Below are 19,304 nucleotides of genomic sequence, written 5' to 3' on the forward strand. Positions count from 1 at the left end.
GCGAAAGGAAGGCATTTTTTTCCTTAGGATACCGGGTGAGTTATGGTATCATATTGCCAAGGCAAGTGTCAGAGATGAAAAGGTTTTCAGGAAAATAGCCAAAAATATGTTTCAGTGGGTGGGCAGGAAGTGCTTGGGTGGTATGCAGGTTGTCTATACTGATATTTTAATGCCAAATAGCATCCACCAAAATATCAGATATTTAATTAAATCAGCTCTCTATTTAATTATGATATAGCCATTAATCAAAACAGTGGTGTAGCAAGGGGGAAGGTCCAGGGGTCCTGACCCCCCCAAAATATTAAAATACAATTTCTTTCCTTCATAAAAGAATCATGAATTTAAAAAAGATTCATTTGACAAATGAAGTTTTTTTGACAATGAAAAGTGTTAAAATTAGTTTAAAACCCTCTACTTGGGGCCCTGTTTTAAAAAAAAATTCCATCCTGGTTTTGGACCCCCCCCCCCCAAATGAAATTCCTGGCTAAGCCACTGAATCCAAACTGTGATTCAGGTACTCCCAAAAGAGAATATTGCTGGGCTCATGGACCACAAAAGTTAAAATTGTGATTCACACACCTTGAATTAATCATTAATACAGAAAATATTCACAAGAAGGTGTGCAGTCTCTCGGTTTAACTCAAATATATCTCCTTTGAACTTGCATTCCTCTATTTATTACACTGTAAGATCTACATCCCTAATTATCTTTCAACTTATTGCACTGTATAAATTTCCCTCCTAACCCACCACCTTGTTTCTTCTGATCTTCTCCTATCTAACCTTCTCCATCCTCATCCATATCTAAATCATAATTGTGGTGTTGCCATAAAATAACTATAATGCCGACAATTTCCAGGTTTGGCCTCTTTATTGTAATGCCCACAAGTGACCGCACAGTTAGGTGGTTAAACAGCACAGGGGTGCAGCCAAGAATGAAGGCTAGGGGGGATTTTAGGCGCAACTAATACTTTGGGGTGTAGGGGTATTGCATACCCACCAGGGTGAGCAGGAGTTGCAGTGGCCCTCCTCCAGAAAATTTTAAGATTAATGGTTCAAAATGATTAGTTTTACTGCTTTATGAGAGATATTTGATTAATCCTAACACTATTCTATAAGTATTACTAATCCATTCAGTAAAATGGATTAAACTTAAAAATTTCTTTGGGCTCCGGGGGGGGGGCTCATCCCCCAAAACCCCCCCTTCACTGCGCCACTGAAACAGCAATAACTCCCCCCCTGCCACCAGACACGGCCTTTTATACACGATTCGGTGTCGCTCTCACTGCTCCGCGTCCTCGGCGCCCAATGCCTTTCTGGGGTTGCAGTTAAGTGGGGCCTCTGCGCGAACCCACCACAATAATAAGCATGATTTGAATATCTATTGTTTAAAGCTGAAAACTCACCTTATTTGTAAGTATGGGGCCATCTGAAGAGACTCCTTTACTAGGTCGACCTTGAACCCTAACTGGTTTGTTGACCGGGTGCTGTTGAATTTTCTGAGGATTTGAGTAAAGCTTTTGGAAGAGTCTTGCAAGACCCTGAATGAAGTATAGGATGGATTTGGGGCTAATGATGACATTAAATGGAGGTGGCAGCGTACAGCCTTCATCAAAGTAACTCATCCAGAGCTTTGAGCGGGCAAACTTCCACTCTTGGTCAGCATGGTCCTGTGAAAATGGAAAATCTTGATTAAAGAAAGAATGGCTAAGCAACACCATGAGGTAATTATACAGAAAAGTAAATTTTGTATTTAATCCTAAATTTTGAGCCTATTGGTAAAAATATGTACTTGTTAGAAGGAGTTTTAGCACATGTGAATATGCAAACTTTATGGTCTGGGTCAGAGCAGCCCCTTTATTCATGAACAAGAAGGTCCCTGATGAGCTTTGATACTGCTTTGAAATGTCAAGCATACAGTGAAAAGTTTTTCCTCATTATTTGGAGGCTATTCATTGGTGAGTGATGCACCTTTGAAATACCCATGCACCATTCTTTGAAATAATTGGACTTCTTAGAAATGCAACCATGGTGATGGAAATGATGCATGAAGTCATTTGTAAAAAGGCAAAATACAAGCCAGAAAAATTGGAACTGAGTATGTACTTTAAAAGGTAATGTCATGACCTTATAGGAACAAAAATGGAGCTAGGAGATTATTTATTTTAAACATAATTAACCCTTTCCCTACTAATGACGTTCTAATATTTATTCCTTTATCAAAAAATATAAACTAACAATAGAATTCTTTGTCTTTTGAGCAGCATTTACAATTTTTAAACAAAATTCTACGATGAATATTAACTTATATCTTGATTTCAGAATAAACATCAACATGGAAACTGTTGCTGCATTAAATGCGTTAATATTGATGGTATAGAGCTTTTTCAAAATTTGATGATTCTCAGAATAAAATGAGGAATTCAATTTTAAGTCTGCACTTTTAGCTCAAGCAACAATTATCCATATACATAGCTAATTCATACAAACAAAGCATGATTAACCGCAAACCAATGCCGCTGGTAGGGTTATAAACCCCAAAAGGAGGGAGCCCAACTACCCTCGGAGTCTGAGATAATGCATAGTCCCTGCTAGGAAGGGTCAAAAAAGGTTGGTGCTGAGAGTGCATGATTATGAGCGAGGCCCTTCTCAACAAATGTCCTGCAAAAATGCTCCCTACGGAGGGGACGGAAGAGTCTCTTGGGACTCAGTACAGCAGTCATGCTAAGGCGAGAACTCCACTGTCTCAAAAGGGTTAAAAGATTTCAATTTGATCCACCAATAAAAAGTTTTTATCCTGTTTAATCTACATATTTTGATATTTATAGAACCACTTTCAAGGCTTTAATTTTGTTCATGAAATATAAAAATCAATGAATTCACATTGCATTCTTGAGATATTTGCTGACAAGCCCCATTAATCTTACTTTTCAGCAGATGCCAAGAATAGGATTGAGCAACACAGCATAATGGCATACGGCAGCTGATAAAGTAGAATTTGAGGTTATACAAGAAGTGATGAGGTGATGCATGGCAAGAAAGGGGTCAATTAATCTTATAAAATATAAACTCTGGATTTTACCCTAGGATTCAATCAAGCCAACAGTGCGCAATAAAACATTATATATTACATTTTTCATTTGATAAATATTTTTGTCAATAATTATGTCATCAGGATAATGTTTCATGATTTGAGAAATGATCTATACAACCATCAAATACTAGATACCTCAATAACTTGGAAGCTGTTGGACATCATAGCAATGAGCATGTTGATGAGAACTACTATGGACAGAACATGGTATGCCATGAACATTCCCTGGCCAACCAGTTCAATGAAGGTGTGCCCCTCCACCAACTCCGTGCTACGGGGTGAGCTGATGCCAAACAGAGACCAGAAGAGGGTAGCAAAGGTGACATCCAGACTGTAAAGACATGTAAGTTATGGTATCATATAGCAGATATATGAATAAAACTCTATCAAAGGGTGATATAAACTAAGGTGAATACCTTGGAAAATATAAAATAGAGTTACCAGTGGTGTTACTAGAAATATGCTTTGGAGGGGAGGACTCCATCTTCCCCCAGGCAACGGAAAAATTTTTAAAACTGACTTGCCTGAAGATACATTTACACCATTTTGGCACTTAAAATTTGTTTCACTCGTCCAGTAGGGAAACATCGCTGCAGGAAAAACATAAGTATACTGTATAAGTTTCTGAGGATTTGGAGGGGGGATCAATCCCCTCATCCCCCCCATAGTTACGCCACTGAGAGTTACATGTCCACAATTATTGACCCCACATCATTAGAAACTGAATTTTGGAGTGTCATCTGTCACAACAGGGTAATGCCTACATGCCATAAACCTTTCTTTATGAATGAGTGGAAAATATTGTCTTGGGTAGGAAAAAGGAGAGTCTGTGTTAGAACCACTGGCGTCGATCCTGTGGGAGACAAGAGGGATGCGTCCCCTCCAACATTTGATACGTAGGATAGGTTCCCAGAAAATTCAATGAGGTTATTATGAATTCGCATAAATGGGTTAGAAAATGCTCGAAGGCCACAATTTCCGGGCCCTCCTGCCACTGGAAGGTATTCCATATGCCCCAGAATCCTGTCCCCCACAAAGTTTTACTGCAATCAATGCCAATGTTTAAATTCACCTACACAATTCCAGAAAACTGTTTCACAAGAATGGGGGGTGAATGGAGTCAACAAGGCCATTCAGTAGGACAAGGTTGGAAGCCTGGGAGGAAAGGTTTGGCCAAGAGATGACCTATCCAGGTGAACAGCTATCATCTTACTCCCGATATTAACAGCTCCTACGACTTTAGAGGGGACATTCCACACCCTCACCAAGACTTGATCATGGATCTGCCTCTGTATCGAAACAGCTGGGTCAGACACGGGTGAAGTCGTGTCTTAGTTTTAAGACAGTTGAATTGTCCAATTATAAAAGTTGAAAGGCTTCAATTATCGAGAAAATCGCAAATTTTAATAAATAAACTCCAGTTACCAACACAAAATTTATACCGGTCACCTTTCCGCCGGCGATGGTGGTGCCACCACTGGCCCTTTCATGGCCCTTACGACTCGAAACCATGGAAGAAGCCTCATCACCTCCTTCTTCCATTTCGAAACCCTCTAGTGTCAGAAATAATTTCAACTTACGTCAATTTTTCAAACTATAAAAAAATGAAAGCAATTAAAAATTCAGGTAAAAATGAGGTTGGAAATAATTAAATTGGATAAGAAATAAATACGCACCATTTTTTATGGCAGTAGCAAAGCAATTATTACGTACGTGAGCGAGATAGGCTTGAGTTCATTTAGTTGGTCCGTAGGCCAATTAGCGAAATAAAACAATCAGCGAATAACCCTGGTGGTTTCGAGCGTTTCGAGACTTGATAATTTTTCGTAGACTACTCTTGTCTCGGTTGGTCAATCATTTTGGCGGCCATATTCAAATCCGTGTCGCCTAAACAGTTGAAATAACCATTTCGCTCGTGGGCAGTTTGAATTAAGTGCATCCCAAATGAAGTAAAATTTTGGCAGTTTTGATTCAGATTTCTCCTTTTATCGGTAATTATTTTCAGAGTTTGTTGTTTGGTCGCCTGAACCTGTGAGCTATTTGACTTAATCAGTACACACTACGAAGTTATAACCTTGTTACAGTGCTTATTACCGTACTGTTAACGTTGTTAAAGTGCTTATTATCCTTCTAGCGTTGGATATAATTAGTACAAGATTAATGACCATTAAAAGGTATATGTTAGCTTACTGTGTTCAGGGTTTTGACAGATCATGTTTTTTATCGCGACAATTGCCTGTGCTTCGCAGAACTTAATTCACGGATTGAAAGCCGTCGCGATTTAATTTCTGCGTGATATACGAATACAATTGGTAACTCAACCTCTGCCAATGTTTAAAAGCAAATCAGCGAAATATACGAATTTTATTAAGAAAATCTAGTCGTCATGCGCAATATATCTAGGATAATAATGCTACAGGACGAAGTGATTACAATGTCGACCTTTTCCTTGATGATGGCGTTTGCTTTAAACATATTCCCACTCTGGAGCCAGTGACTGCTTCATCTTTCCAGTGTTAGCTGCGATTCGAGGGCCGAAGTCCAGCCATTGACTTCATTGCTTGTTTAAGGAAATGGTAAGCATTAAACTTCTTTAAATCAGCAAGTGTTATTTCTTAAAACGGTTTGTGGTAATGACTGAGTCGAAATGGCATTTCAAGGGAGAAATTAATTTGAAGATTCGTTGATTGCTATTCTTCCCTTTTTAATTTTTGTGATTGCAATGATTTGATGGTCCTTCACATATATTTGGCAAGGTGTCATGTCATAAACATATATCTCCAATTTCCTTAAATAGCTATGGTGTCTTGCGTTGACTTTTCTTTTCAAAGCCAAGTTGATCGTCAACCGTATTCATTCCCCATACTATTGGTGGATTGGTAATCCTCAGTGCAGCCTTTGTAATGAAAGTAAACTATACTTGCTCTGTCTATCTTTTCTACGTACATATATGTATTTGTAAAAAAATTCCAAGAAAAATATTATAATGTGGTAATTATCTGTCAATACCCAAGCAGCAGTCGAAATCCTTCTTCAGATATCTAAATGAGGTTGATATGTCCAAAACATGTTGTTATTACACGATGGATATTTTGACTACCTTGCACAGATATCATATAGGGGAAAATTTTGAGGTGAATTATGAATTTTTGCTGTAGAACAATCAATTCTCACCCTTTCCTCAAAAAGTTTATCAAAAGCTTATGAGAATGGGAAATTATGGTTAACTTTATACTTACGTCACTTAAAATTATTCTCATCATTTATGTATATTTCATGGACAGATACCATTCAAGTGTTGTGCATCGACATGTATGTGTATGGCATACAAAGCTTTGTGCACTAACATAAATTCACTGCTCCTTAAGGATTATTATGATATTAGGATAATTATGTCTTTATTGGGGTTGTAAGAGTACTGTACCTGATTTTACTACCACTTGTCATAATATGATATTATTTCACCATATCACTTACCGAATTTTTCCATCAACCTCTATTTATGACTGATTTGTCATTGATGTAAAGTCAGGTAAATTTGAAAATATTAGAATGGAATCAGGGAAAAGTCATGGAAATTGAAAAGGGAAAGTTGGTATAAACCTTGGTAAGGGAGTTGTATGGTCAAATGAGTATGCATAAAATTGTTGCTTCTGTGTGTAGCAACTTTACTCACGTCATGAAGGCATCTGGGTTTGATTGGCATTCAACATTTCCGTTGGGCTTCTGGCGGCAGTACTCAGTAGTTGAGTCATAGTACCAGTAAAGCTGATTGAGGCCACAAGCGAAACTTGTGAGGACCAGGAAGAAAATGAAGAGGAACTTGGCAATATCTGTAATTGAATAAAATTAGTTTTATTGTTTTTGTCTAATTCTCGTAACATAGTCTTTTATTTTCAATTCATTTTCTTTGGTCAGAAATCAAAACACTGAAAATTAAATGGCTTTGCATGCAAAAGTAGTGCAACTTATTACATCTCGTTATTTGTAGTGATGAATTTGTGGCCAAAAATCACACCAAATTTTGGTGGCACTAAGGAGGTTAAGGTGTATAATGTGAGGTGTTTTGTTTGAGCTAGGAATGGATTGGTTTGAATCTTTTTCAAGGTTAGAATAAGAATTAGAACCAAAGCCAAAAGGAGTTGGTACTCACATAATATGTGAAACCTAATTTGAACATTTTTATTGAGAATCATAAACATTGCATGCATAGGCGGATCCAGGGGGGGGGCACGGGGGCACGTGCCCCCCCCAGACCCTTAAAAATATGCTAGCTTTTTAATACGGGCCCATTATCATTTAGTTCGTTTTGCATAACAAGGTGCCCCCCCCTGAACAAAATCCTGGATACGGCCTTGCTTGTGCCCCTCCCAGAAAGAAATCCTGGATCCGCCCCTGATTGCATGCTTCCAATAATTTTATGGATACTATCATTTAATTTTGAATGAGAATGAACTTGGTTTGTTATTTTACATGGCTACATGATTTGTTATTTTACATGATTTACATGATCATAAAACTATTGCAAAAATTGTTGACCATAAATTGAGTGAGCAATTCAAATGAAACATTTGATTAAGAATAGGAACCAAGAACTAATGGCGGGAATGAAACTGGAATCAGAACCAATGAAAAAGTGGATCCAACTCATCCTCGATTTTAGCCCCCACTGCTGATTGCTCGAGTCCTAGTTGGTCAATTCTTGGCCCCAAATTGGAAAAACTTATTATAGAATCATCAAATCAATGATAAAATGTATTTTTTCTTCATTTAGGTAAGATTGAAATTTAGTCTTATTGGAAAGTCTTTTAGATGTCTTTTCTTCAGGGTACTATATTTCAATCCAGTGATTTTGCTTCCTATTTCTTTTATTAAATTTGATGTTATCTGACAGTCGTCATGAGGGTCTGAATTAGTGGTAGTTGCATCTCTGTTTGAATGATTTAATCTCATGCCCATAGATTCGATAGGGTTCCAATGACACCTGGAATTTTTTCAACATCTATATTACTTACCTATTATCATACACCCTAAAGAAATTTGAAGTGGTCCTAGGTGTGGATTTGTCTGGAAGAGGTAAATAATGCGGGCGAAGGAGAAGACATTGGCGACTGCAAAGACACCCTCTGCGATGAGGGTGGGGTCATTGTTTGGCCACTGGCTCCTAGGCATCTCCCTGTAAAGTTTTCAAAATAAAAAGTAGTGAATATCATGTAAAAGTTACATTCACTTACAATTAGTCAACTTTGGTGGAAATTTTTGCTAGGAAATGGAAACTTCTCATTTAAAATGACATTTATATTATAAGTTTTTAATGAACTTATGCTATGCATATATTTTCTGAGGCATTGTATTTGGAGAAGGCAATGTGCCCTCCTCAAAGCACTCGAGAAGTCTCTGAAAAAACTCCGCCACCGCTGGGATTTGAACAAGGGACCACTTGGTGTGAAGCCAGTATTCCATGTCATGACTTCATGTCCTGGATAGGTGACATTCACACCTGAGTCTTTGTGGACTACTTAATGAGCAGATTTGGATATTTAATGAGGGTGCCTAGACCACTGAAAGATGATGCAAATCCTCTGCTTGATGTAAAATCTCAACCCATGTGGAATAATTTGGGGTACTATGGGAACTTTTAATTTTGGACAGCATCTAGTGACAAATGAAATCAGTCTCAAATATTTTTCACTGCTTGAAATAGGCTTCGTATTTTTTTTGCTACTTCTTTGATGCAGATTGATTCAAAAATAAGTAAAAATCTACCAACCCCCTGGAATGTTTCCATTTTGACCAGGTTGCAATAGGATGCTATTCCGGCCCTGCAGATGTGTATATGACCACAATGCAAAATGAAGTACACTTTGATTGATGGTAGTGTGTTATTGAAAATTACATAATCAAAAGGAATTAGACCTAATCCTTAATTAAAATGCTTATTTATTAGGTTGATTAGCCTCCTCAATTGTTTTCCTTGCTGCTTACCTTGGTCCGTACTTGGAAGTATTTATCTGGGTGAAGGCCACTGCTCGGAGGGAGAAGGTACAGAGGTAGAGGGAGAGCATGATAAAGTCGAGCCAGTTCCACCACTGGCGGACGTAGGCTTTCAGGCCCTCCTCCCACAGCTGCTTACACTCCGACCAAACCTTTTGCGTGATAGAATATTTGTGATCAAGAAGTATAGTGGATAGTTTTCAGTTTTTTAATGTATATTTAGCAATGATACAAGTTCACTTTTCAACTATGTATTCTCTATTTTTTTCATCATCATCGTCATCATCAGATGGAAATCTTAAGATTATTTTGTTGCAGCTCCCTATTCTCCTCTCCTATCAGTTTGCCTTTCCATAGTGATGAATTTCTTCTCTTATACATCCTTAAATACCTGTCCTACGTAGCTAATTATGGGCATCTCTTACCCCTAACCCTGCCCATCTGTCCTTAGAGGATGTGGCCTACTTAATCGTCCTGCCTTATTCTTTGGGCTTTTAGAAGAATACTCTTTTCTCCCACTCTTCTAACAACCTTCTCACCTACCAAGCTGATCTATTTTATCTTCATCATTTTTTGGTAGCACCAAATTTTAAATACTTCCACTCTTAATTTCTCTTCTGTTGTCAGTTTCCTAACCTCGCTCTCATCTAGAAATATTCTCCATATGTAGCATCTCATGAACTGCTTCCTTAGTTTTGTGATATTTTACTCAGCTATAAGTAGATTCTTTTTGTACGATACCCTCCTCTCGTGTGCTATCCTACTAAGTATTTCTTTCATGCTTTGTCCATCGCTGGTTATCTAACTATGTTTGGCTATTATCTAGGTTAAAAAAAAACTCTCTCCTCCTCAAACTTTTGCTTTCCTACATCAATCATTTTCATTGTCTCCTCTCTTTCGCCGCATACTAATCTCCTAGTTTTCTTTTTGTGGATTTTCAGCTGATACCTGGTCATTTTCCTTTCCATATTTATCAGAATGTTCATCAAATTATTCTTTGTCTTGGCTGTGATTGCTTTTATGTCAGGAATAAATATTTTAATTTTAAGAAACTCAGCTCAAACCCCTGTCATGCAACATTTTACCCTCTTATTTTTTGGCATCTACTAACTTTCACTTCACTGTTGTCGTTGTCCATTTTGTATTATGCACCTATCATTTTTATCCTTGTGTATTAATTGGAAATACATTTTTATTCCCCTTATGACATTATGTGAATGGATATATGTATCACAATATGCATATCCATATGCATTTAACAATTTTAACACGCTTCCACTGTTAAAAAAGTTTGGAATACCTTTGGTGCTCTTGCTGTCCTAAGTTGTTTTGAGTGACTTACTTGCCATTACTTTGCCTCCTTGGGATAGGTAACCTCATCATTAGTGGTCTTGTTTTGAGTTTGAATAATCTCAAGGATTTGGCATTGTTTTTTCCATAATATTTTTGTCGTTGATTGTATAAGGACTAGATCACTAACTTCATAGCAGTTGATAAGAAAACTATGCATAGTATGTCACTGTACATATGAGTGATGATAGTTTATCCCTCACTGTCCATATTTTTTGCTAAAAATCAGTTGGATCAGACTATTAGCCTTAAAAGATTCTTTTGGCTTACAGCTGATAATGAATCAGAGAATTGAATATAATTAATTTGTAACATGAAGACTATAGATTAATATTGCATGAATATCATCTAATTTTCTTTAAAATTTTAAGGATATCATAACTTAATACATATTTAATTTCTGCAATAGTCATTAAGTTATTTGTCCCCAATAGATAATAAGTATTTGAACAGTTTCCAAATTATGACAAAATTGAGAAAATATTTTAACATCCGATTTTGAGATGAGGAATGCAATTAAAAGGTTAATTACTCATTAATTTAAGGAATTAAGGTTGAATTTTTGAGGCTGAGGAAGTGGAAATTAGTGTACAGTGTGATTGTATTTCAGAGAAACTCACCATCCCGAACACCCAAAAGAGGATAAGCCACTCGATGAGGGAAGGGGAAGGGCCTCGAATATTCTGGCGGTAGACTTCGGTGCCTTCAGTTCTTGTTGATGCCAGCACCAGAAGCACGAGAAAGCACCCGAATGATGCACTGTAAGAATGGAGAGGGAATCATGGAAAATATTTATGGAACTATACTTATTTTTTTACTTCAATCGTAACTTCTAAGTCACTCCTTTTTATTCTCGGTATGTTAAACGTTTTATTCTTCTAATACAACAGCCATATGTCAATAATGTGATGAAGAGGGAAGAATTTAAAAAATATTTGAAGTTTTTCTTGTAATTAACTCCATCGATTCTGAAATCTCCAAGCAGGCGATTCTCTGCCCATAAGAGATTGAATTGGAGTTATACTGATACTTTCGTTACGATAAATAAAGCCGACTATGCATTTATCTCCGCTATCAGTGTAGCAATTCTTCCTATGATAAGCAACATTGCATTTTCTTGAAGCGATAGCAGTATTAATGAGGAAAAGTATTTTATCCTCAGAATCTTTTTATGACTTTAAATATTTTATGATTACATTCGCGGAAAAGCATACGAGTTTATCCATGAGCAGATTTTTGCGCTATTGAAAATTTTGTATCATTTTCAATTTTTCTCTATCGTTGAAAATTTTTTACTAATAAAATGTGCCCATTACTTGTTGGCTAAAAGTTCGGAGGATAACGTATGGAAAACCAACCTGTGGTAAATGAACTTCATGAATGGGGACCGGATGAGCCTTCCTAGGGACGTCCTGGGGAAGAGGAGGTAGGTGAGCGCGATGAAGGGCATGGCACAGATAATGGCTAGGCACAGCAGCACTTTGACTGCTCCGTTGCGGCGCCGCCATATTGGGAAGCCCTCGTACCAGATGGACGTCAGCAGCTGCTGACAATGTGGGTGTGCTACGAACTGAAATCAAACATCATAGTGATCACTAATTTCAATGTAATCATTACCATTTAAGTTTTATATTTTCCTTGTCCCAGGAGTTAAGTTTCCAATTAATTAGTTCTATAACTAATGGCCCAGTAGTGAATGAATGATTCAGATTAGTGAAAAAATAATGACATCTAAGATATAGAAGTTATATATTGATGGGTAAGTTCTAAAAACACGTATCTGAAATTCGGCCGGTTTGAGATGGGTATCCTAAACAAAGTGTAATAAAATTAAAAAAATAAAATACGAGCAAAGAACAACTCTTTATTTGCAAATGAATGCTTCTTTTTCAGTTTTATGAACTTTTGGTTTTTAATTTCAGTGTGCAAGTAAAAGAAATTAATCGTTTTTTTTTTGCTCTCCTGAAACGTTGCTATTTTTGAGATACGTGTTTTTAGAACTTAGCCGTCGATATGGAGATTTAAAAAATGTAATTTAGAATAAAATCTTAGGATGCTGTGCAACTTTTTATTTTTAGGCCATGGAAAGCGATTATTAAAACTATTTGGATCAAATAGAACACTTTCTGGTCCGCTGTTGATTTGTTTTGCAATGAGATTTGGATAGTGTTAAGTACCTGCAAGGGTGATATTTTCAATTCACGCTAAAACTTTTCCACCTTCATTGTCGGGTTACTCTGTCCATTATTTATAGCTTGTGGATATGTTGAAATAAAGCGACGGAAAAACATGCCCTTTACTTTTATCTTTTTCCGTCATAAATCTAGCTTTCACTTGTATTTCCACGTCCTGTTTCTTCGCTAATTATAAAATTTGTACTAATACTTGTTTCTACATTGGGAGACCAATAGCCCTTATTTGATGCATTTATGCGGCCATAGTTCATGTGCGTCCAACCACGCTAATATCATTCCAATCTACCGCTGATAATAGCTAAGATTTATCCGTCACGAATCGCATTGCTTTTGAAATTTATCTATTTATTTGCCAATTGAAGGGTCTGTGCCCTAATTGTGCCTCATTTTCTTACTTAGTTAACGATGATTCGTGATGGAAGTTTCGTCTTTATGTTGACAATCCTAGGCACAAAATGATAATGATCTATCCTGTAAGGTAGGCCAAATTTGATTCATAATATAATTGATGGGTGCCTAGTTAACAGGCGTCCATTCTCATTTTAGAATCCCGTGGGCGCAATTATATTTGCTTTTCTTGCTTCTTGGCAACAACTTTTCAGTGACACATGAATTTTGGCCAAAGAGAAGAGATCATCTGTGTAGGGAGTGAAATTGAGTTTTGATTTTAGAGGTGACTTGTAAATACAATTAAGTGGTGGCTGAACACGTTAAGTGTTAAGCGTTTCATATATATTTTTAGGATATGTGTGAATTTTTGATCATGTTTTATTTTTAAAGAAAATTGCTAGAACAGTATAATTTTCTAGAAATACAATGCAATTTTAAACACAGTCTTATGGGGAAAAGTAGAAATCATAGTGGAATGGAATTTGAAATGAGTAATATTTCTTAAAAGTAGTGTGAAATATATAGAATATGATCATCAAGTTTCTCAAGAAAATATTCAAATCTTGTTGTTAGTGATTTTACGATCATCATCGACCTTGTTTTGTTGTTTTTGAACGCCAGTTGCAAATAAAATCATGTTTCTGGGAAGATAAAGGTAAATTTTTAGCAATTATTTTACGGATTACGTTGCTCCCAGACTGTCGCAACTTCTAGATATTCCTTCTTTATTATAAAAAGTTTCGGTTAATTTATTGAAATTAATATACGCTGTATGTAATAAAAAATTAATCTTTGAACTTAATTAAACGAGAACTTCAAGCGAGTATCAACTATACGATTGCACAATCTCACCCATTTTGATATTTGTTTCTTACAATAATAATCGCTCATTTTCGTTCAACCTTAAATATTCAATATCTTTAAAAATCTGGAATATTAAATAAAATTTGATAAAGCTATGAAAATCCCAATAAAAACAGTTTTCATGGTGACTACAAAGTGCATGCAAAACAAAAATGTTAGCGTTGCCATAGCTCAGAAACTAAGGAGTTGCGACCCCATGTTTAAGAAATAAACCCCCCCATGTTGCGGCTCCATGTTTAATAAACATGGGGTCCCAACTCCTTATTTTATGTTTGTTTGACATTGTCTATGGACAAAATGAGCTTAAAATTGTCTCCTCTACCACCACCTGAAGTATAGCAGATTCCTCCTGAAGCACCCCGTATAAAATACCAGGAACGTTAGGCAATTAAGAAAAAAGATTTACAAGTTGGGTCAAAGTATTCTGGTAGCGACGAAAGCCTCAAAATAATTGCTAAATTTTACCTTAATCTTCCTTGAAACATGATTTGATTCACAACTGGTGTTCGAATACAGAAACGGTGATACTCTATACATGAATATGGTCTTTCAGAGACCAATAATCGACGCTTTTACACACCATATATGTCTCTGTCACACTCTCTCCAATTTGTTCTGTGGTCTTGGACGCTCGCCTACACTTTCCACCTCACCCACCTGTTTCTGCTCGTACTTGAGCGCCAGCTTGAGCCTTGACAGCGTGAGCCTCTCGCCGGGGGCCAGGGGGTTGTTCTGCCCGCTGAGCACGCCGCCGCTCGCCCATCCCCGCCCCTTGTGCCTCCGCCCCCCGCCCACCCGCCTCGCCCCCCCTGACGACCCACCGCACCCCTCGCTCTTGCACCCGTCCGCCGCCGGGACGCAATCGTCCACTGTCAGCGGGCCGCACTCGTCCTCCTCCCCGTAGCTGTTGCTCTGGCGGTTCAGGACGGCGATCACCTGCTCGAATTGATGGAAGAGAAACATTGAAATGAATTCGTTGAAAGGACAAATTTGGTCATCATGCCTAGGGGTTGGACGGTCTAGAAAAGGATGCTGGGCTCAACTCCTTTGCCCTATCCTCTTGCCGCATCACTCAATTAATTCTTATGCCGCTAGCCTTGAAATTTTTTCAGTAAAAAGAGTTGACTATTATTAGAATGTGAATTATTTAAAAGTTTACTTCAATACTTTATTAGATGTTTTTTTCCAAAATTGATGTAGAGACAGATGATGACAGAGGCTCAATATTGTATATCTTGAAAAATTTAAGGTGATAGGTATTATGTAACACAAACTTTAAACGAGTAATACCCTACCAAATAGGAAAAAACGACTTGTTGAAGTAATTATGCGTCCTTTTAATAGGAGAAAATCTAGAGATTGAATGAATAATAACTTTTTGCTCAGTGTAATCTTTTAAATGGTGAAAATTAGTTAGTTTCTACTTTTCTATGCTTTTCGAAATTGTCTTTTACTCTATATTTTATTCATTAGTAACATTAACCGTGAAACTACCTAAGTCGAACAGCTCCAAGTTCTTTTAAATATCGTACTTGTTATCATTTATTGAAAATTATTTCTTACTAGTGTCTAAAAAATCAGGGCAATTTAATATATTCATTTTATTATTATTTACCTTGCTCAAAAGTAACAATAATAGAAAAAAATGTAACAATAATAATTAAGTATTATTGATTTGACTAGATAATGACGCCATACCTGTTGTAACTAACCAATTTACGTCAATAAGAGTGGACATTACAAAAAGTTCTCTATAATTCGATACATCAAGGTGACTGAAGTGGATTGGATTTTTTGACTTTTTTCAATGACTTCGATTTTTAGTATCTCTATATTCGTTCAGTAGCATATAATGACCCTGAAAACGAATATATACTATATTAGTATATATATACTAATATAACAATATTTGAGAGAAAATAATTTTACCTGCGTTTTTTTATTGATGAGTAATTAGTAGTTATCCAATTTATTCATTTATTAAGATATAATATAAAATGTCAAAGGTTAAAAAAACTAGCTATTGTTGCAATTATGTCTTCTTACTTCTCAAAGTTTGGTCATTAATTTAATAAGTCAATAAGTTAATGCAGAGATTGTATCGAGGAGAAATTTCTTAAGACTTAGCAAATATTTAAATAAAAATGGAAACGCTGAAGAATCAGTAAATTATTATTAATTAAAAACGTCATCGACAAACTTCTGAGACGTAATGAGATATAGTTATAAGTTCAAATGATCGAGGAAAAATACATTATTTCTAACTGAAATAGTATAAGAAAAGTCTCTGTTTTGACGGGAATTTTCAGCATTTTGTGTGCAAATATTTGTTGGCTTTGCAGCACGTCAAAGTGTGACATGCAAGCGTCGCCGTCAGAAGTCATTATTTCGCGACTCTCTCTCCGCGAGGTCATTTGGTTTGGCCTTGTTTTTGACCCGTTTTTACCTCCTCAGTGGATCTGCACTGCTCGAGTAGGTCGCACGAGTACCTCTTGCACTGGTCGCTCAGCTCCAGGTACGTGTCCTTGAACTCATTCTCGACCAGGGCCAGCCGCTCAAGCTCCCACGACAGCTGCGTTTTTTGGATGCAGTAGGCAAGGGAAGGGGAAATTGAAGAGGGTATAGTCGACAAAAAGGAAAAAAAGTAGACTTGTAAAAAGCAGTCATTAATGCGTGAATACAATATTCAATACACCACCTCTGTGAATATCATGTTATATGTTAGTGAGATTATTCAAATTGCCGAAATTCTCTTAACGAGCCGTTCCAGGTGACTTGTAATGATGACATTCGTCTTGACACATTTTACCGATTCATGCATAAAATATTAACTTGGCATAATAGGGGTACAGTTTCTTATTAATCAGTAATTCATGAGATAAATACATTGCCGAACTCTTTCAAATGAGATTTAAACTGACCTTCGACTTAATAAATTCAACCGTTACCATTAGGATAGCAATGAATAAATCAAGCTATTTTAACCGTTAGATTTAAATGAGTATTTGGAGGGTAATAATTCCTTGTGTGATACATATTTTTTTCAGACAACGTCGATGTAATTTGCTAAAATTGTCTACTGAACCATCAATGGAATACGAGCACCTCAGTAAGTGAACTGAGTAAATAGCTTCATCTGATGCTGCACAGATACTCAACAGTCATTCTAAAAATAAGAAAATTTTAAGCATCCAAAAAGTGCGGAAAGCATAAAAACATTGATTTTTTAATAAAAAAACTAGACGTTAAAGTACTCTATCCCATAAAAAAATAAAAAAAATGGCAAACCAGTTACTATCATCTCGCTACTGTTATCTACACAGAGGTGTCCCAGCAGTACCAATATGCTTCTTGATAGTTGAGGTATAAAATCAAAGAGATGACGAATGCAGTGAGGAAATACTTTCATTTACTCTCCTTTCTTAGAATATCAAATAAATTTTGGCTTACCCTGTATTCATTTCAAGAAATAAGTTGAAAAAAGCAATTTGTAATTAAGTTCTCTTAACATTTCCCGTTGCATAATGTCCTCAGCCGTTGATTCCTTCTACGTGCCAAGTTGAACTTCGCTAACATTTTTAGTCCAGACCTTGATCGATCCCTACTCTTTTCGCAGTCTCTGTCCACACGGGTGACAATCGACTGCAATATCAGTCAATTAGACATGTAAACAAGGATTTAGAGTATGCATGAAATCGTTTCATGATTAACGCGGTGGGAATGCGATTTATCCATGATAAAATATAAGAATATAAACAATTAATGTTAATTTCTACACTTAAATTAATATATAACTGCACTACTCATCAATATAATATATAACTGCACTACTCATCATGGTTTCGACACTATGTTATTAAGCCTTGAAAATGACTCATGTCAGTGTCGAAACCGTAGTCGGTAGTGGAATTGTATATTAAAGTGTGGAAATTAACTTTTTAAAATTTATATCTTATATTTTATCATGGCTTAAGAGTAGATTCTATTCGAAAAAAGTTAAGTATTTTTCAAGTAACTGTAATCATCGGATTAAGCGACCCTCTGACTGGATCCACGTGCATCACCGTTACAGAGGATAGGGGATAGTGGTCGAGGGTTGTCTGTGGAAGAGGGAATGTTGTTGGGGCTGGAGGAGGGGTGGCAGTTGTACCTTGAAGGCGGCGAGGATGGGGTCCTTGCTGGTCAGGGAGATCCAGGCTGGCGAGGCGAGGGCGCGGTAGGTGTGGATCCGGCGGAGGGAGTAGCGCAGCGAGTCCTTGAGGACACCCTCCGTGCACCGACGGCACCCGCACGACAGCGGGTGCGGCTTCTCGATGTAGGCGCCTGTAGAAGAGAATTGTATTGCCAACATGCGTTATGATGGGCTCTTGGAATCGAGTACCCAGGGCAGACTGGCGAAGTTACACTCCTGAGGGCCGTCTCTAGAATAGGGATTGGGATGGAAAGGTATGGGATGGAAGAATCTCAGCGCTGTCGTTAAGCCGACGCGAGCTACCATAGCGAAAACATTCTATTCCAGTCACGTAGCCACGGTGGGGGAGTTGTCCGGGTTACAACTCCCCTCGCCCTTGAGCCTTTAAAAGAGGCGCCCAAAACGAGTAAGATAGCGTCTATAAATAACTGTTAATAAATACTCGTACAAATGTACTGTTTTTCAGTCCTAAAAATCACGTTTTCAACTTCAAAAATCCCAAAATTCTCAGGGGGAGGACCCCCATTGGCCCTGGGGTTGCTATCATACCAAATGAAAGGGCCCCAAAATCTCCGGTAAATCCCTTCCCCAATTAAAAATCCTGGCCACGCCACTGTGCTATTCTGTTCCTATAGAAATGAAAGAATGTTCTATAACTAAGTATATTCCTCAGTTTCTTCTGTAGTTTGATAGGGATGGCATTATGTTTGGGAAACGGATGAACAGATAAAGAAAAGTGCATGGGCAATTATCATGGAGGGCCTCAAATGTGACCCCCGATACCCCGCATTTTGCGTCTTCATCCACGAACAGGAGGTGAGTATGGAGAATCATTGATAGAAAGCGCCTCAGGCGTTGTCTCGAAAACTTCGCAATTCACATCATCGGTAAAGTCACTGACGACCATGGACCGCTCTGCGGAGTAAGGCCAAAGTACTGTTTCTTCTTTTAATGTGATCGTTAGTACAGCATTTTAATTAATGTTTAAATGGGCGATTCTGCTTAATTACGCGCTAACGTTTGCTAGTTTTTTTTTACTCACTGCGGAGGATTTTGGCTCGCAGTCTAGTGACTAGATCACGAGTATTGCAATAGAGAGAGGCTTCTCCATGGCCTCTAGATTTGTTGCCACCAATCGCCAACCAATTTTCATTGGTTTACGAAATTCGGCACCCGCGTCGCTGAAAGTTAGCAATATGAAAACGGATTGACGAAGAGACAAGAT

The 19,304-nt window shown here is 37.4% G+C and overlaps 1 protein-coding gene across 1 annotated transcript in view; it reads right to left on the minus strand.

The window, feature by feature from the left end:
- The window catches only part of LOC124159704 (transient-receptor-potential-like protein), an 89,954-nt gene that overhangs the window by 10,509 nt on the left and 60,141 nt on the right, over positions 1 to 19,304 (minus strand). The window contains exons 4-14 of the mRNA XM_046535614.1: positions 18,038 to 18,210; positions 16,334 to 16,459; positions 14,774 to 14,823; positions 14,545 to 14,626; positions 11,797 to 12,008; positions 11,059 to 11,197; positions 9,080 to 9,240; positions 8,110 to 8,270; positions 6,771 to 6,927; positions 3,230 to 3,425; positions 1,407 to 1,670 (exon numbers count right to left, since the gene is read on the minus strand). Coding sequence (XP_046391570.1) covers positions 1,407 to 1,670; positions 3,230 to 3,425; positions 6,771 to 6,927; positions 8,110 to 8,270; positions 9,080 to 9,240; positions 11,059 to 11,197; positions 11,797 to 12,008; positions 14,545 to 14,626; positions 14,774 to 14,823; positions 16,334 to 16,459; positions 18,038 to 18,210 — 1,721 coding nt within the window. The remainder of the gene's footprint in view (positions 1 to 1,406; positions 1,671 to 3,229; positions 3,426 to 6,770; positions 6,928 to 8,109; positions 8,271 to 9,079; positions 9,241 to 11,058; positions 11,198 to 11,796; positions 12,009 to 14,544; positions 14,627 to 14,773; positions 14,824 to 16,333; positions 16,460 to 18,037; positions 18,211 to 19,304) is intronic.

This window comes from Ischnura elegans, chromosome 5 (genome assembly GCF_921293095.1).
Source record: "Ischnura elegans chromosome 5, ioIscEleg1.1, whole genome shotgun sequence".
Taxonomy (NCBI): Eukaryota; Metazoa; Arthropoda; class Insecta; order Odonata; family Coenagrionidae; genus Ischnura; species Ischnura elegans.